This window comes from Furipterus horrens, unplaced genomic scaffold (genome assembly GCF_987537825.1).
Source record: "Furipterus horrens unplaced genomic scaffold, mFurHor1.1.pri manual_scaffold_11, whole genome shotgun sequence".
NCBI classification, from domain to species: domain Eukaryota; kingdom Metazoa; phylum Chordata; class Mammalia; order Chiroptera; family Furipteridae; genus Furipterus; species Furipterus horrens.
The window spans coordinates 3,720,630-3,738,660 of NW_028327181.1; the positions used below are offsets into that span (position 1 = coordinate 3,720,630).

At 45.8% G+C, this 18,031-nt stretch overlaps 1 protein-coding gene across 2 annotated transcripts in view; it reads left to right on the plus strand.

Moving 5' to 3' along the window:
- ANAPC5 (anaphase promoting complex subunit 5) overlaps nt 1-18,031 on the plus strand; it is a 45,174-nt gene that overhangs the window by 14,730 nt on the left and 12,413 nt on the right. The window contains exons 1-7 of one of the 2 annotated variants that reach the window (XM_090257298.1): nt 4,832-5,131; nt 6,849-6,928; nt 7,611-7,720; nt 8,555-8,747; nt 11,405-11,471; nt 13,363-13,464; nt 14,274-14,464. In XM_090257298.1, the coding sequence (XP_090113424.1) occupies nt 4,925-5,131; nt 6,849-6,928; nt 7,611-7,720; nt 8,555-8,747; nt 11,405-11,471; nt 13,363-13,464; nt 14,274-14,464 (950 nt within the window). In that variant the 5' untranslated portion in view covers nt 4,832-4,924. Of the gene's footprint in view, nt 1-4,831; nt 5,132-6,848; nt 6,929-7,610; nt 7,721-8,554; nt 8,748-11,404; nt 11,472-13,362; nt 13,465-14,273; nt 14,465-18,031 lie in introns of those variants that run through there. The other variant, XM_090257299.1, reaches the window with a different exon arrangement.

The window sequence follows — 18,031 nt, forward strand, 5'->3', positions numbered from 1 at the left end:
AACCTCTGGGGAGCACATTTTCTTAGAAATTACTTTGAATAGAAAACAGTCTGATTTAGAGACATCTTAAATATTGTATACTTTGCTTTCTTGACTGAGCAAGATTGCAAATACAAGTTTTCTGTAAAAAAAAAAGTTCTAAAATCTCTTTTGCTGATTAAGGATTTATCAGTAAGGCTCTTGTCATGAGGTGCTGATTAGTTGAACAACAGCTTCCTGGAGTGCCAGTTTCAAGGGTGTGTGTTGGTACTTCATTCCTTTTCTCAGCTGAATACTATTCCATTGTATGGATAGACTACATTTCGCTTATCCATTCATCTTTCAATAGACATTTGGGTTGTTTCTACCTTCTGGCTAATCTGAATAATGCTGCTGTGAATACTCATGTACACATTTTTTGGTAGACATATGTTTTCTTTTCTTTTTTTCTTGTTAATCCTCTCCCGATGATATTTTTCCATTGCTTTTAGAGAGAGAGGAAGGGAGAGAGAGAACCATTGATGTGAGAAAGAAGCGTCGATTGGTTGCCTCCCATGCACGCCCAGACTGGGGATTGAACCTGCAACCTAGCTATGTGCCCTGACTGGGAATCGAACTCACAACCCTTCAGTTACAGGACAATGCTCCAACCAGCTGAGCCACACCAGCCAGGGCTAGATGTATGTTTTCAATTCTCCTGAGTATATACTATGAGTGGAATTTCTGGGTCATATGGTAACTCTGTGTTAAACTTTTTGAGGAACTGGCAGACTCTCTTCCACAGCGGCTGTGCTATTTCATGTTCTCATCAGCAATGCAGGAAGGCGGCCTCTACATTTTAATGAGGATCAGGAACCCAGCTTGCTATTTAATCAGGAATCATGATTAGCAGCGTCATGATTATGAAAGAAATGAGAAATTATCAAAGGTTTAAGTGATTGTGAGCAGCAGATGACTATAATCACGATTTTATGTGCCTCTGAACACCGTGCACCCCCGGTAGCTCACCAGCCACTAAGTGCTGGCACGTCACCTGCAGCTCCCATGACAGGCGGGAAAGCCAGCAGTGTCACAGGTGAATGTTTTACCCCTTGATCAGACTCAAAACTTCTGAAAATGATGAACGCTAACCGTGGTTGTGCAATTCTGAGATACTGTGTTAGAGGAAATAAGTGATAGCTCCGATTGCTCAGTAAAAGGAAAATATGATGTGTGAGCCAAGTCTCCTGTGTGCATACACAAACTTACTTTCTTTTGATCATCCAAGAAAACCCAGCTGAGAGGGGAGAAGATATCTCCTATAGAATGAAATGAGCCCCGACTTTGAGAGAGTCATGCAGAGTCTCAAGGCTCAATCAATACAGAAAGTCCTGGGTAATTAACTGAGCTCCCAGGGAAACTTGATCTCTAGCCTGACAAGCGTCACTAAATATTTCCAGACCCAAGGTAACATTCCAGCTTCTCAAAGCTCACGAACTGAATTGACCTCCCTCCCTTTGAAAGAAGCTCTCGTTGCTGTTTCTGAAACTCTTATGTCATCCAGAGTAGATGTCACCATCTGCCGCTGGAAGAATCAATGGACAAATTGTTTGCTCAAACCCACTTTACATATCTCAGTGCTGATAAGCGAAAGATAATATACATTACATAATTTTCCCAAGTACCTGAGTACATTTTAGACTCACCATTTTCATTACTTTGTGGATACTCTGACTCATTCTCAAAGCTTGACTTAATGGCAATTTCCAGTAGAAGTGGCTGCTTTTAACAATAGAAGCAAATCAAACCAATACATTTTTGCTAATTTTTATTGTTGGGGCATTGTATAACAGAAAGCTGATACAGCTGAAGACAGAACCATGGTCTCAAGGCAGAAACAGAACTCAATGACCAGAGCTATCAATCTCTCTCTCTCTTCCCACCCCCCTCAGTTCTGCTTAGTTCTCATTCTTTTTGCAAATTGTCCTCATTCTCTCTTCCTACAGGTAGAATTTTCCTGGTAGCAGGGAATGTGGCATCAATAGCCTTGCCGAGATACCCCAAAATAAAGAGGGCTCTTCTTTCTCTGAAGTCCACATAGCAACCCCAGAGAAGGATCTAATTGGCTCTGCTAGGGCCATATGCCCATACCTCCAAGTCAGAGAGGCATGTTCTGTGACTTTGTTCAAATTAAAAGCAACACGTTTGTGGGGAGGAAAGTAGAGCATGCAGGACAGACAAAATAAATAAACTGAAGTCCGCTGCAAGTTATAAATCCCCGCTGCTTTTCTTGTCTTGGAGGGCTGCTTTGACATGTAAGCGATGAAGGAGATCAGCATTAAGTTTTCATCACTAAAGGTAAGGGAGGTCAGCCATATTTCTAGAACAGCAGGTCCTTCTCAGACCTTTGGAAAGAGACTGGCTCATCAAAGGGGCTTTTGATTTGAGTCTTATGCCACTTTTTTCTTTATGAGATCAAATTTCTAGTTGGTACATTCACTGCTGTATCTCTAGGACTTAGCACAATGTCTGGCATGGAGTAGGAACTCAAAAGTATTTGTGGAGTGAATTTTCAGGATTTAAGGCACAGCTGACTTGGAAGGAATCTTGGCAATAATTGAGCACATACTAGGTGCCAGGTGACTTCATCAGAAATTGAAGCTGTAGCCCTGACTGGTGTGGCTCTGTGGGTTGGGCATCATCCTGTAAAGCAAAAGGTCACTGGTTCGATTCCTGGTCAGGGCACATACCAGGGCCGGGGGAGGGAGAACTGGAGGCATGTGAGAGGCAACCAGTCGGTGTTTCTCTCACACATCAACGTTTCTCTCCCTCTCTTTCACTCTCCCTTCCTCTCTCTCTAAAAATAAAAAAATAAAATCTTTAAAAAATAAGAAGAAATTGAGACTGCAAAGATCGAAAAAAAGAAAACGTGGTCCCTGCCCTTGTGGCACTCACAGTCCCTCAGAAGAGGTAGCTACCTACGCAAGCCATTGATATAAAATCACACATGCAATAAACGAGGTTTGAACAAAGCGCTATGAAAATGGTCACACAATCTCTAAGGAGATGGTGGAGTAAATCCCTAAGAGTTAAAATGTTTTCAGGGTTTTGATAATAGTTAGCCACGTTCTAAAAATCAGATGTATACAAACAGAAGTGTTCAACGCAGGAGTTTCCAATCCAAGTTCTGGGTCAGTGGGTAGAGTAGGGCAAATGGGTGACGGAAGCTGCCTTTCAAGAGACAAAAATGAATGGCTATTGATGGAGTGACTTGGGGGTGTTGTGTCCTGAATAAGGGTTGCTCTTGCTGCTTATATCCAGTCAGTTATTACCATATAGGAAAAAAATCATGTTACCAATTTTTAAAAATTTTCAAGTGAAGCTAGAAATATAGATTTTTGGAGGCTGAAATGTCTCAGTTTTTAAGTGTTGGCAAATGCTAGGCACAGTAAATAAAACACATCTAACTGGCCACATTTGGTTCAGACATGACCAGTTTGCAAGTTCTGATCTAGAAGTTCACCCCATTTTATCTCCAGCACCTAGAACAGGGCACTGAATATAGTAGCAGCTCAGCTCATATTTATTTAATAAATGAATGAATCACTGGAAACCTTCAAGTAAAATTGTTATTTAGGATTTTATGAAAATTACTTTTCTCTTTACAATCAGTGAAGTGTTTCTATTCAAGATTTTAAGGCTAACTAGACATTTATTCCACGAATATCTTTTGCCAAACTTTATCTTATGCTATACCAACTATACAAAGAGATTGTGAGAGGTCTATGAAATTAGAAGTACGCTTTATCTTTAAAAGGGGGGGCACCCCCCAAAAAAAACCTGAGGCAAAAAAGTATTAAATTTCCTGCAAAAGGCCAGTTTCCCCTTTTACAAATAAAAGACAGTTCCATAAGAATTGCATGTGGTAAACAATATCAAGTTGTATGTCTAAAATATATGTAATTACATGTTTAAAACGTAGAGTTCTCAAGATATGGAGGTTAGGTCTTTTATTCCAAGCTACCAATGGTTTCTTTTCTGCCACAGTTGGTCTATATGTATCTGTCTCTTTTTCTCTTTTTGTGATCTAAAACAACACACTCATTCATTATTCATTAAACAGTGATTGAAAGGACAACAACCTGTCACCAGGCACTAGGCACAGTGCGTGCGTGTTATGTCATTGGAAAGTACGTGGTTTTTCTATCAAGGGTCATACAGGCTAGGACGGAAGGCAAATCATTATTAATGCAATTCAGGTTATAGAGAAGTGTCTTGGGAGGGGTATAGGTGAAAGGACAGGAGTTGTGAAAAATCGGATTGAAAGTATGGTCTAGAAGAGCTAGGAATGCCAGACTACGGATTTGTAGTTTATTAGGAAGGAAACAGACTCACCTTACGGAGGTACCAGATTCTACTTCAAGTAAGGTTACAACTTGTAACCTGACCTGGGTGTCTCCAAATGGCATTTGTGAATACTGAGAAAAAATGTTATTCACACCTTAAAAGGCGTAAATGAAAATCCCAAACTTTGAGTTTGAAGTTAAGATAATGAATAAAATTTGACTTCGTTGCTTTTTTACACAATCTTTTAAAATTCGATTTTAATTGTTTTCAAATTAAATAAAGAAACGGCAGCCCTCACGCTGTTCAGCCCCCGCTAAGCATAGACCCACTTTTCAGTCGGTATTAAGGTCGCCCGGGAACCTGCTCTCCTTCGGCAAGAGTTTCTATAGGGACTCAGTTTTTAGGTGCACCGCCTTGTTCCCACCCTCCACAGCACTCTGGGACATTCTGATTGGCTGTGGCTCTGATACGGCTGCTCTGATTGGCCGACGGCAAGCCGCGAGCTCGAAGAAGCCCGTTTCCTGGGATACGGCCTGGGCTGGCGGAGGTGTGGGGCGAGCTTGAGCAGTAACACTGGTGTATGTGTTGCCCCGGGTCCGCGACTTAGTCACCGGCCACCATGGCCAGTGTCCACGAGAGCCTCTACTTCAATCCCATGATGACCAATGGGGTGGTGCATGCCAACGTGTTCGGCATCAAGGACTGGGTGACGCCGTATAAGATCGCGGTGCTGGTGCTTCTGAACGAGATGGGCCGCACGGGCGAGGCTGCCGTCAGCCTCATGGAGCGGCGGAGGCTCAACCAGCTGCTCCTGCCACTTCTGCAGGTGAGGGGCCCCCGCCGGCTCCCGCGCTGGCCGCAGGCCTTCACTGTGCGCCGGCGCCGTCCCGGACGCTTAGCCGGGCCGGGGCGTACGAGGGTCAGCAGGGAACCCAGCCCTGGGGGCACTGCAAAGCGACACAAAACGAACACACCGCCGGCTGACACTTACCGAGTGCTCACGTGGGCCAGGGGCTTTAGGTGCACTCCTTTTCCAGGTTTGTATCCGGCTCCAGCGCTTGTGAGCGGAGTGACTGGAAGAGTTATTTTTCCAGATTCTTCGTCATCTGTAGAATGGCGCTGCTGCACGTGGACCCGAGCGTGTGAGACACGATGGATCCCAGGGGCTCCGCACCCTAGAGAACCTTAATAAGTAGCAGTAACGACATAAAACTCACAGTGAACATGCACTGAACGCTTACTGTGTGCCAAGCACTTTGCGCGTTTTGTTTCTTCTGCACATTAAGGTTTACCAGCACCGCTTACTAGGAGTGCGACTCGAGTAGGTTTCCCAGCACTTTTTGGGTCTCAAGTCTCTGCAAAGTGGGAACAATGATAAAAACGATGGCCTGGGATGGCTGTATTAAATTAGAAGATTCATGGGATGCTTCTGACAGTGTGTGGCACCCAGCAAGTATTATTGGCTGTTTTTATGTTAATGTTGATTCATTCAACCATTTGTTGAGTAGCAGTCAGAATCTTTTTAGACCTTTTGCTATAGGTTTGTGCATATATATAGGCAGATGCATACGCTTTTAAGTATATATACATGTATCCTTTAGACTTACTTTTGCTTAAAATATTTTTTTACATGATTGCTACTTCTATTCTGCAGCTTTCTCTTTTCAATTAATGAGTCTTACATGTCAGCACATTTGAATAGATCTACCTCATTCTTTTAAACAGCTGTATTGTATTCCCCAGTAAGAAAAACAATTTAACTCAAAAATTTAATTAATATTAAAATAAATTTCTTATACAAATTAATTCTTTGTCAATGGACTTATAGGTCCTTTTCAGTTTTAGTTCATTTTAAACAATGCATGCTGAACATACCTCCCCCTCCAAGTGGGATTGCTGGCTACCCACACCTACAATTGGCGTATGTACTGTCAGCTAACTGTCTAGAAAAGATTCAGTGTTTAGTGTTAAATCTCAGTTAGATTGTAGTATTGATAGCAGAGGCTGCATTACTCTCTGTCTCTCATGGTACCTTATGTGTCCTTGGACACATAGTATGTCTGCCTATCGTACAAGGTCTTGGGAAGGATCAAATGAGATTGTGTTTGTGAAAAACAGGACATCTCTGTTTGTGTAATGTTTTCCCATTCACAGAGCACTTTGCATTACCTTACTTACTCTTTCCCACAAACAAGGGAGATGGTTATCATCTGCGTTTTACTGATGTAGGAAACCAGGGCTCAGGCAGCTACAACTTTGCGTGGTTACAAAGCTAGGAAGGAAGGAAAAACGCATCCTTGGACTACAGATTCTATGTTGTTTTTTCCCCCCATTTTAAACCATTCCACTGACGAAATGAGAATGCCATGCAAATTTCAAGTATTACTTTAGGGTTTTAAACCGTTTTGTTTTTCCCGTCCTGATCTGAGATATCATGTTTGAAATCATTGTTAGAGCTGAGGGGTTGATAAGAGAACTCACGTTTGCTGCTGCGTCTCCCGCGCTTTAAAACTTACCCGTAACCCCTGCCTGCCTTTGCTCAGGGCCCGGATATCACGCTGTCCAGGCTGTACAAGTTGATCGAAGAGTCTTGTCCGCAGCTGGCAAATTCAGTACAGATCAGGTAAACTTCATTTTCTTTTCTATGTATGAAAAGATGGCAAAGTAGATGAAAATTAGAAAAGGGCATATATTGATTAATTCTTTTTAAAAAGATATCTGTATTAGTTGAGGTTGTTTTCCTAAGAAATCTTCTGGACAACTAGTTAACATTAAATGTACTGCATCAAAATTTATTTTTCTATATGGACCTACCTCTTTAATTGTTACAGAGAATTCATTTTTGTTTGCTGATGTGTTACTTTGACATAGTTTATGATCAAGAAAACATCAGCAATGATACTTTTCAGAATATAGGAAGAATATTTTGGATTATCAAGTTTTTTTTATGTGCCACTATATATATACACATACATATACGTGAAACTCTAAATTGCTTTAAAAAAAAGTTTAGTTATTTTTAGAGAGGGGGAAGGGAGGGAGAAAGGGAGAGAAACATGGATGTGAGAGAGAAAATCAGTTGCCTCTCACACATGTTCCAACCAGGACTGGCCCACAACCCAGGCACATCCCCTGACTGGGAATTGAACTGGCGACCTTTTGCTTTGCAGGACAATGTCCAGCCATCTGAGCCACACCAGCCAGGGATGAATTGCTTGTAAAATAGATTTATTTTAGATAAATATGAAATGTGGAAAGATACTCAAAGGACTACCTAAAATACGCACTTCAATGTTCTCATTCAGGATCAAACTGATGGCCGAAGGCGAATTGAAGGATATGGAACAATTTTTTGATGACCTGTCAGATTCTTTTTCTGGAACTGAACCAGAGGTTCACAAAACCAGTGTAGTAGGTATGAAGTTCTTCTGAGGAGATCAGAGAATATGTCTGTTGAAGTGAGCAGCTTTTGAAGTCCCATGCAATATCTGCACAGACACAGAGGGACGTTTGCACATGTTTTAGTTTGTGTTTGGCGCCTTACCATTTTGGTCTGTGTGAAAATAACTGTCCCGTGGAAAAGCATCTTTTGTTTTGTCTATAATAGCCAAGGTATTAGGCTGGCTGGGGGGCGTGCAGGGTCTACCAGCTCTTTTCCTCAGTCCTCTGGGTCACTTGTCTGTGTTTCACAACTCTGAGTCAGGTCCCCAACTAAACTTCTGGGAAGAGAAGTAAGTCGGAATATATCACTGATACAGTTTATAAGGTGAGGGCATACATGACATTTCTTGATGCTTTCCTGTTAGCTTTATATCTGTGCTCCATCCCCCTGGCTTTTTTTTTTATGGTAAGTTTTTGTTATTCAACATGAGTTATTTATTGATAATTTACCTGTCTTCCCTGTGCCAGGATGTGGACTTAAAAAAATAGACATGGACCTTCTTTTTATGGAGATTAAATTCTGGTAGGGTGGGGCCAGATGGAAAACGTAAACAAATCAGATAATTTCGGATAGTTATAACAGCCACACAGAAATATATTGGGTGGATAAAGGCGGTGGAGTGCCGCTGGGAGAACTCAGCCCTGAATAAGAAGAAACTGGATTTGTAAAGGGCGGGGGCAGAGGGAAGAGCAACTGCAAGTGTCTCTTTTCAGTTCTTTTGAAGGGACAACGGGCACAAATAGTCGTCAGACTCGTGTGCCCTGATTTCAGTTAACGCCCTCCCCTTGCCTCTGTCCCGCTGTGCAGGCTTGTTTCTGCGCCACATGATCCTGGCCTACAGTAAGCTTTCTTTCAGTCAAGTGTTCAAGCTCTACACCGCGCTGCAGCAGTACTTCCAGAGCGGGGAGAAGAAGACAGCGGAGGACGCTGCCATGGAGCTGACCGGCAGAGAAGAGGGCGAGAGGAAGATGGAAAAGGAAGAACTTGATGTGTCTATAAGGTGACTCGGATTTCCCTGGCAGGGGTCCCTTTCCTGCGAAACAGCGTAGTTGAGGCACAGTGAGTCCTCATTCATTCAGAGCTCACGTGCTGCCTGCCAGGCACCTGTCTGCCCCTCCAGATCCAGGAAGGCGGCCCATCCGTGCGGGCTGCGTCAGTGGGCTCCTTCCCCCCGACTTCTGACTGGGGGGGACATGCAGAGGGCCACGGAGGGTGAGGTCGGGATGTTGACCCACCTTCCTGCGGGGTCATGGTGGGCTGGCCGCGAGGCCACAGCTCCTGTCGGGTGGCCCTCTCTGCACTGGGCAGCTAGGAAGATGTCCCAGGCCGGGCCTCTAAGGTGCCCCCCCCCCCCCCCCCATTGCCAGCTCCAGGAACTGTGTCGTCCCTTCTGGTTTCTTTGTCCCTTGCCCCTGTTTTTGCAAGCGGTTCTTTATTAAACCCTTTTCAGATTTCCCCCTTTGAACGTGTCCTCTGTTCTCTGCTGGGACCCAAATACTTCCGGCTTCTCAGAGCTCGCCTCACTCAGTAACTTCTTACATTTTCGTGGTTACTTATTTGTATCCGTTTCCTCTGCCCCCACACGCCTTCAGAGCAGGACCCTTTTCTGCCGCCTCCCTGCGTTTCCCCAGCGCTTGGCTCAGGGCCTGACTCACCGAACGTGTCTGTAAATAAGTGTCGGGTGAATCCGTGCGGAAGATCAAAATACGTAGTCCGTCGCCTCCAGGGGCGTCCGGCCCCGTGACACCGTTTACTGCCTCTTTCCCTTTGCGCCTCGCTTCTCTCTCCGCCTGTTACGTGGGACCACCTCTCAGATAAACATCTGGGTGTGTGCATGTGTATTTCATGTTCCCCGATCTCAAGGAGCCAGCAGTGTGGCGAGGGAGACGGACGGGGTGAACAGGCGTTCAAGGCCGTGTGTTCAGGGCTCAGAGGAGTAAGCCCCCGGCGCCCCGGCTGCCGGCTGAGCCCTGGGGGCGGCCGTGGGCAGAATGCTTCCCTGCAGTCCCCAGGGGTGCTCTTTGGTGGGGGGATTGTTCGGCACGTGCTGGGGGCAGGTTACAGTCCCGTTACCTGCCTCTAGCAACCCGCGCACTCAGGTCGGTACGAGCGCCTCTCACCTCCTGGGAAGGGGTGCAGTGTAGAACGCGGGGCTAGACGCTGGCGCATGAACACGGGGTATGAATTCTGGCTCCTGCTCTGTCCTTCCTGTGCGCAGCCATGTTTATTTCAAGCCTCGGGCTTGTTTTGTTGAAGGGATGTGTTCAGAGAAAAGAGCTTCTGATTGCCCGGGTACGTAACTGTGTTACGTTTGAGCCCTTAGCCTGTGATGCTGTCCCCCCCCCCCCCCCCAGGTCCCTGCGGGGTCACTGGTCTTTGTTAGGCCTGGGTCAGGGCTGCGTCCTGGCAGGCCTCATACTCGCAGGGGCTGGTGCGCGGCCTTGGGGGCTGTTAGGTCGTATTTATCAGAAGTGAACTCGAGAGGCTGCTCGAGCAGCCCCTCCCGGAGCGTCTTCTGTGGGGCGCTGATGCTCCTGGACGGGCGGGGAGAGGGCTCTGCAGGTGAGTTCGGCAAACGGCGCATGAGGCAGAAGTAAATGAAGTTCTTCCTCTGATGCGTGTCGTGAATCTCCGCGCAAGACAGAGGACACGCCTTCCCCCCAACTTTTTAACCTCAGAGCAGCTTTTCAGAAGACCCGTTCACCTGCTGTCTGCGTGAAGCAGGCTGAGAACTGGGGTCGCTGACGGCGTGCTTGCACAGATATTATTTATGAGTGAATGTTGACTTCATGCGCACTCTGATCCGCTCTAGAGAAGCAGTTTCTCCAGAGGTGAAAGGGCAGTACTTATACTTTGCCCTGAAGCCAGGCCGTTCTGCATCGCGGTCAAGTCCAGGTTTGTACGAGGACGTTTCTCGTGCACGGGTCCTGGGTAACCTGAACGTCCGGGCAGGTGGTGCTTTCTCGGGCGAAGCGTCTTTCCTGCTGGAACACAGCGCTGTCCTGTGTCTGCAGTGCGGACTCAGACGCTCTCACTCGTGCCCCAAGCTTGGGGTGCCCACGGGCCCGGGCGCCGCGCTGGGCATCCACACGCAAACGCAGGCGGGAGTGCCGCACTTGGCAACGCACCGGCACTCTGGTGAGCGTCTGGGGGATGGAGGGGGCTCAAGGAGGAGACGGCAGGAGAGACTGGGGGGCTTGGACGCTGTGGGGATCGGGAATGGTGGATGGGGTGCAGCAGCCTAACGTGGGGGGGCAGGTGGGCCCCGCAGGTTGGGGAAGCGGCGGGGGGGACCTTGTCGTGACAGGAGACCTGGAGGGACTCATGGACCAAGGGGGGAGGCGGGACCCCCACGGAGGCGGCCTTGATTTTGGAAGGCGATGGGATGCCACCGAAGGGCTGTAAGTCGGGGAGACCTGCCGAGAGCTGTGCCCACCGTAGGGCTGTGTTTGCCCGTGGCTCCCATACATTGTGTGGGCTTGGCCAGGCTGGCCACGCACTATCCCTTGTTAGGTGTGTCTTTTCTGTCCTGGGAGGATTAACTGTGAGCGTGTTGAACTCTTCCGATAAAGCATCTGTCTGACTTCGCGGGCAGTCCCATGTTTGCTGTGGCGTATTGTATGCATTTCTCTATTATTTTTGCTTTATGTTTTTTAGGGAAGAGGAGGTATCTTGCAGCGGGCCTCTGTCCCAAAAACAAGCAGAGTTTTTTCTTTCTCAGCAGGTATGTTAACTCATTGATTTATCACGACTTTTAAAAATTCCTGTGACCTTGTCTGTCACGGTGTACGCCTGTTATGTCAGTAGGTTTATTGGTGACTGCGTTTTCCCTCGCCCTGGGCCGCCTTTTCTTTGCTAGCAGTGCAAGTGTCGTTACGTCTTACTCCCTATTTCGTGAGTGATTTTACTTTTCTGTTAAAGTTATAATGCGGGCTCATTTCATAATGGCGCGCAACTAACACAGCCCAAATTATGTGCCTTAGAAGACTTACTTCCCTTTTCCCGACATTTTATTCTGGACATTTTCAAAGAGAAAGAGAAGTTGGAGAGCACTTGATGGTGCATAGCCACAGCCCCGCCGTCTGGAGCCCACAGTGGGTGTCTTGCTTTGTTCATCACAGCCCTGCCCACCTTCCATCCAGCCACTGTTTCTTTCTTTTTTATTTTATTTTATGCCTTTCAAGTTGATCGCCGTGCACTTCATCCCAAACTTTATTTTGTTGGTGTTTTTGAGACATTTTTAAAATTTTCTCAGTAACATTAGCTGAGCATTTTTCTCCCATGTTATTTTCAAGCATAGACTTTGGAATTTTTGCTAGACTTTTCTACTTTTCCCTCATTTTGTTCTTAATTTTCTTTCTGCAGAAAGATGTAATGATCTAGATAAAAGTGATCAAAACACCCCTGCAGATGAGTCTCAAACATTAGAAAAACACTTGTAGACCATTTGCTAACTACTGAGGAGAAAATATAGCTGGATCCTCACACCTCAGTACATTACAGGTGGATTAAAGGAGCGAGTGTAAATATTTAAAGTTAATATGTAGAAGGAACTGCATATTAACTTCAACTGATCTCTGGGTGGGGACAGACTTTCTAAACATAAAAGCTGTGGAAGAAACGTGTAGGAGAAGATCATTTGATTTTTCTGCATAAAAATTAAAAATGCCTGCCTGTCAGAACACGTTCGAACAAAATTAAAAGGCAAACAACAAAATGGGGCAAGTATTTGCAATGAATATGACAAAGGGTTAATACTTCTGTTTTAAAATCATTTTCAAAGACTTAGATGATGAGACGAAGTTTGTAATATATTATTAAGTGAAAAGACGAAGTAAAATTATGTATTCTAATCTTGTTAATATGGTGTATAGATATATATGTGTGGAATATACAGATATATACACACATATACACACAGGAAAAAAGATGCACCGGAATACTCATAAGACCCACCGAAGAATTAATAGGGTTATTTCTGGGTGGAGGGACTGCGGATGACTTGTTTTCTTCTGCGTTCTTTTTGTAGTTTTGGAGTCTCCTGTAATGATATAATGAATTACAGTGGCATTAGAAATTATTGTTACTTATAAAGAAAAATTTGTCAAGGTAGCATTGAAGTAAAAACGCCTCAGTTAAGTACTGGTATTCAGTCTGGAGCTAGTTTCGTTGCTGGGTATCATGGGTCTGAAGCAGCCAGCCAGGAGCAGTGCCCGCAGGGGCCCGGGGGCCCTTTGCGGTGCCGGAGACCTGCCTGGCATGCAGGTGCCCGCCGTCTGGACTGAGGTCAGACTGGCACTTTCAGTCTAGCCTGATAAGGACTACGGGGGGGTGGCAGGGTGGGCTTACGGGACCTTGCCTTGTCTAGAAGGTGACAAAAGGGGTGGCTGGTCTGAGCTGGGGCGGGAAGGATGAGCAGCGTTTGCGTGGGCGGACGGCACAGGCGGGGAGTGGCGGGGGAGGCGCAGAGCCTCCGAAGAGGGGACAGTGTTCTGCGTGGTCAGGGGGAGGGAGGAGCTGCGGGAAAGAACACGATCAGCTGATGCCATTTGCTGTAACCTCTCCACGCGGTCGCCGCCGTTTCTTTGTACTGAGCTGCCATGTTTCCCTCTCAGGCTTCTCTGCTGAAGAACGACGAGACCAAAGCCCTCACGCCGGCTGCTCTGCAGAAAGAATTGAACAGCTTGTTGAAATTTAATCCTGATTTTGCTGAAGCGGTGAGTCTTTTCCAGAATTTGTTGCCGAGTTGACAAGAAATGACAGTGCTCCTCGTGCACTGAGCAGCCACGAGAACAAAGGTCCTCCCGTCGCCCAGGGTCTTGGAGAGGAATCATGTTGTTGGGACGTTAGCAGCCCCGCGTGGGCTGCGCGGCTGTCCCTCCCACTCACCGCCGCTGGGCGGGCAGGGAGTTCTTCAGTCTGATGCTGTTCTTCATCCTTCATCACCTCTCTGGTGTCGTGAGTTATGGGCAGGCCATAGAGTAGACTCAGTGTCAAGAAATGGTGGCCTAAAAATTCGTTCCTCTCTCCACTTAAGTCAGTTTAAAAAAAAAAAATTTAAATTACAGCATTCCTTAATGAATTTTTACCCAGAAACCTGGCTTTGACATCTGATACCTGTTTTGTTCCCTGTTTGGAGGGAAGTTTAATTCAGTGAATCAAGCAAAATGAAAACAATTTCACAATAGAAGATAATTAACTTAGTACATTTCTTTAGTACCTGAGCTAGGTGAGTTCCCTGCTGCACCCTCACGTGGGTCCTCATTTACACGTGACATAGTGGATGTGTATTCAGGCTAAAACGCTGAGGCAGGTGCTCACAGAACTCCCATGTTTCATCTGGGGACCCGTCCCTGGGGAGAAACCAGTGGAAACTGAGCCTGTGGGGACAAGATGAGCGTAAACTGTGACCATCTTGTTAGAAGGGCGGGCGGTGCACGGGTGTCCGCAGCCCGTGGAGCTCGGCATTAGCCTTGCCTAGGAGGAAGCAGCACACTCAGGAAACATGGGTGGCTTCTCGTTGTAGCATTATCTCAGCTACTTAAACAACCTCCGCGTCCAGGACGTGTTCAGCTCTACGCACAGCCTCCTGCATTATTTTGACCGCCTGATTCTTACCGGAGCCGAGAGCAAAAGCAACGGGGAAGAGGGCTACGGCCGCAGCCTGCGATACGCCGCCCTGAACCTGGCCGCCCTGCACTGCCGCTTCGGGCACTAGTAAGTCCCTAGGTTTTTTATCCGCGCGGAAATGGGAGGCGTTAACTCTCAGATGTTAATTAAGACGATTTTTTTTAAATGCTGTATTAAAAAGAAAGAGAAGAAAAAGAGAGAGAAAGGAAGCTGACACTTTGACCTAGCTTGTCAGTAACTTCCAAAAGGGATGCTTTTTCAGGGACGGAAAGTAACGAAAACCTTCTGCTGAAACAGCCTGCCCCCTGGTGTCACTAGTGAACATGACTGTTCTGGTACATGGCCTCTTCACTTCCGCGAACAGCCGTGGAATTAAAAGAAAATTAGGTCATTAGGCCAGAGGTTCCCAAAGGGATTTTTCAGAGGTAATAATGGGGATACAAAAGCTATTTTCAGTATTTCAAAGAGCCAGAAGGAAGTTGTGCCTTTCCTGGTTAAAAGGCTGCTCTGGCTTATTATATAAGTCACATGTTTGTGCTTTCGAAGGGAATTCAGGTAGCTCCACGAGGTGGCCCTCGGCTTATGCCATTGCTACGCTATGCCTATGATTTTGATGAGTGAAAATAGGAAAACTGATCAATTATTTAGTAAGTAGAGTTAAGTGGATAAGATCTTTCAAAACCTGGAGGCTGTTTGGGAAACAATGACATAATGTGAATAACGGTGAAGAGGCAGGGAATCAGTAATTACCAGTCTCCCCACCCCTGTGGCTTTTTCCCATTTGAGAGAAATGTGGTTTCTGCTACAGGCATCTTTGAATAGAGACTCTAGAGTGTCTTAATGGAAACAATGTCCGTAGGTCAAGAATCGGGAGTTTGACTCCTGCTGTTCGGCCCAGGCAACACCCAAGAAATTCTCTTAACTTCTAGCTGTCGCATTTTAAAAGGGACATAGAGTGGAGCTTGGGTGTGGGACCGTCTCACGGAGGTATTTAAGGCTGGGTCACCTAAATGACGTGAGAAGATGGTGAGATCACTGTTTAGCCTGAAGAAGAACGGTTGAGCCAAGCATGTCTTTGGCATCTTAATGTAACAAAAGGCTGTGAAAGGGGTGGGATTGACCAAGGGCTGCCCACTGAAGACGAGTGAGGGCTGGTGAGTGCACGGGAAAGGATGCAGGGTTTTTGCTCATTAACAGGAAGGAGCTTCCCCGCGTAGAATCCTCTCAAGCCTAGGCCAGGGGCGTCATTAAGGCAACTCAAATTTCGGATCAATAATTGTAGCCCAAAATGTTTAAGGCTACTCGAGGCTCCATGAGTTTCTGACATTTGATATTATTACCCCTTTTAATAATCAACTTCTTTTTGTCTGCCCAGCTTTAATAACCTCTTGATTAGGGCTTCCCTTTTTTATGTACTCATAATAACGAGCAACGCCATTTGTAACATTCACCAGTAACCTATTTCTGTGTTCAGATCGGCTTCCCCCAGGGTTTAGAAATTTGTATACAGCCTTCTAGATACAAATAGTCTGTTGATGTACAGAATTTCTTTGTGTGTACAATGTTATCAATGGATAGGCAGCTAATTGCATGAAATTTAATTCCTAATTAATACTTGATTTACCTAGGGTCAGTCTTCTTTGTTTTTAGTCTTGGAACTATGGGCTTGTGTAAATCTTTGCCACTTAGCTAACAGGATTGTGGAGATTTCTTGAAAAGTCTTTATAGTTGTTTATTGAGCATCTACTGTGTGACAGGCACTGTTGTAGATGCTGGGGGCAAAGCTGCTGTCTTCATGGAGCTTACAGTGGGACAGATAAACAATAACACTAGATGCAGATCAAGTCGTGATAGATTAGTACGGGGCGTTCCAGAGTGACGGTGGGGGCCCCTTGTTTCCATGAGGAGCGCTCTTCCTCTGGGTGTAGGCACAGCTCTCACCCCTCCAATTTGTAAGTCGTTTAGATAGTAAGCCCTCCCTGCCCTCGGCTACCTGAATATTATATGTGAAGTGAGACTTAAAGGCATCGGGAATGGGTAATCTATCAGCCACCAGAGCGGATGCAAAGGCCCTGAGGCAGTGGCTTTCTTGGCCTGTCAGGAGGAGGAAGGATGTGGCTGCAGTGCTGTAAGCAGGGGCGGTCGGGGAGAAGGAGGGTGTGGAGGTGGAAGGGGTCGGAGCACTTAGTGTCCTGTAGGCCCCGGCAGGACTCGGGCTTTCACTCTGAACGACACAAGAAGCCGTTGTTGACCGGCTGCAGACCTTTCTGCTCTGGCGGTTTGAAAACGGTAGACAGCCAGTGCATTTCAGATACAGGATTCCCTCCCTTACCTCGGGTATTACGTTCTAGACGCCCCCCCCCCCCGTGACAGGTGAGAATCCGTGAAGTAGGAGCCTTACGTTTACTTCAGTATTTATGTAATTTTAAGGCTTTATAAACCCATCCCACACACTTATAAACCGTTCCCACTCCCTTATTAACCTTTCCCACACTTTTATAAACGCTACTTATGTTCTTAAACATATTCTACACTCTTAACCCTATGTCACTTGAACAACATACGTATACAGTACCGCAAAATCCCGCGACAGAGCAAAAGACCCGCGATAAAGAATTAAATATAATATTTTTTAAAACCCCACGCTACAGGGAGGCCACAACAAGTGAAACGCGATATAGAGGGGGACTGCTGTATTACAACCATTTTGCCTCCTGCTCTGTTCCTAAAGGTTTTTATCAGGGATTTTTCTGCCTGGCAGCAATGGAAAACCATATGGGCCTTTGAGACTTTTGCCCGGCGTTAAGATTCTGTGTTGGTAACTTATCTTTTCTTCCTACCTGGGAAAAATAACCTCTAGTTCTGTTCAGCATGCAGTTCTCTAGATGTAACATTATTTGTTTGGTCATCACATGCTCAATAACATTAAATCACTGATGTTTACTGAGGGAGGGCCTGTGTGTGAAGACGGGCCTCCTGCCCTCCAATAGCTTATGTTCTGCTGCGCTTCATCCCTAAAGGGATGCAAAAGAAATGTAAACTAGGTAGAAATGTATTAATATTTGGTCTTTTTATTCAAACAAGTCATTATTGAGGAACAGTTTGGCTATCCCCAATTAAAATCGGTTGTGTGACGCCATTTCACTCGTGCGGAAAGGAAATTCCTTTTGTAAATTTTCCCCTGAATTAGTGATACCCATAGAATTTATTTTGAGATACTCAGTGACCCAGCCTTGATAAGATTTCTATTCTGTGACTTGCTGCCAGGAACCTCAAAGTTTAAGACTTTACTTGTGCCCTCTGTTTATAAAGTAGTTAAAAAAAAGTTCCAACAGGTTAAATAAATAGATGGTGATACACAGTAGCATTTAAGTAAGCGCTGCAAGGTGAGGGGGACAGGTGGCCTTTCTGAGGGAGCTTTCACAAGTGCGAGGCTCCGTGGCGCCAGAAACATTTGACTGAATTTCCCCAGAAGCTGAGAGGTTGGGGGAGACATCCGGGCTGGAGGGGAGCTGCATAGGCAGAAAAAAGAATCTCGGAAGCGGATAACCCTCAAAATACTTTGTAAAACTAGTTTTGAAAAGTAAACCCATAGAAGTATCAGATGCCATAGTTAAAAAAAAAAAATTTAAATAATGCAGAGGGGATGCAATA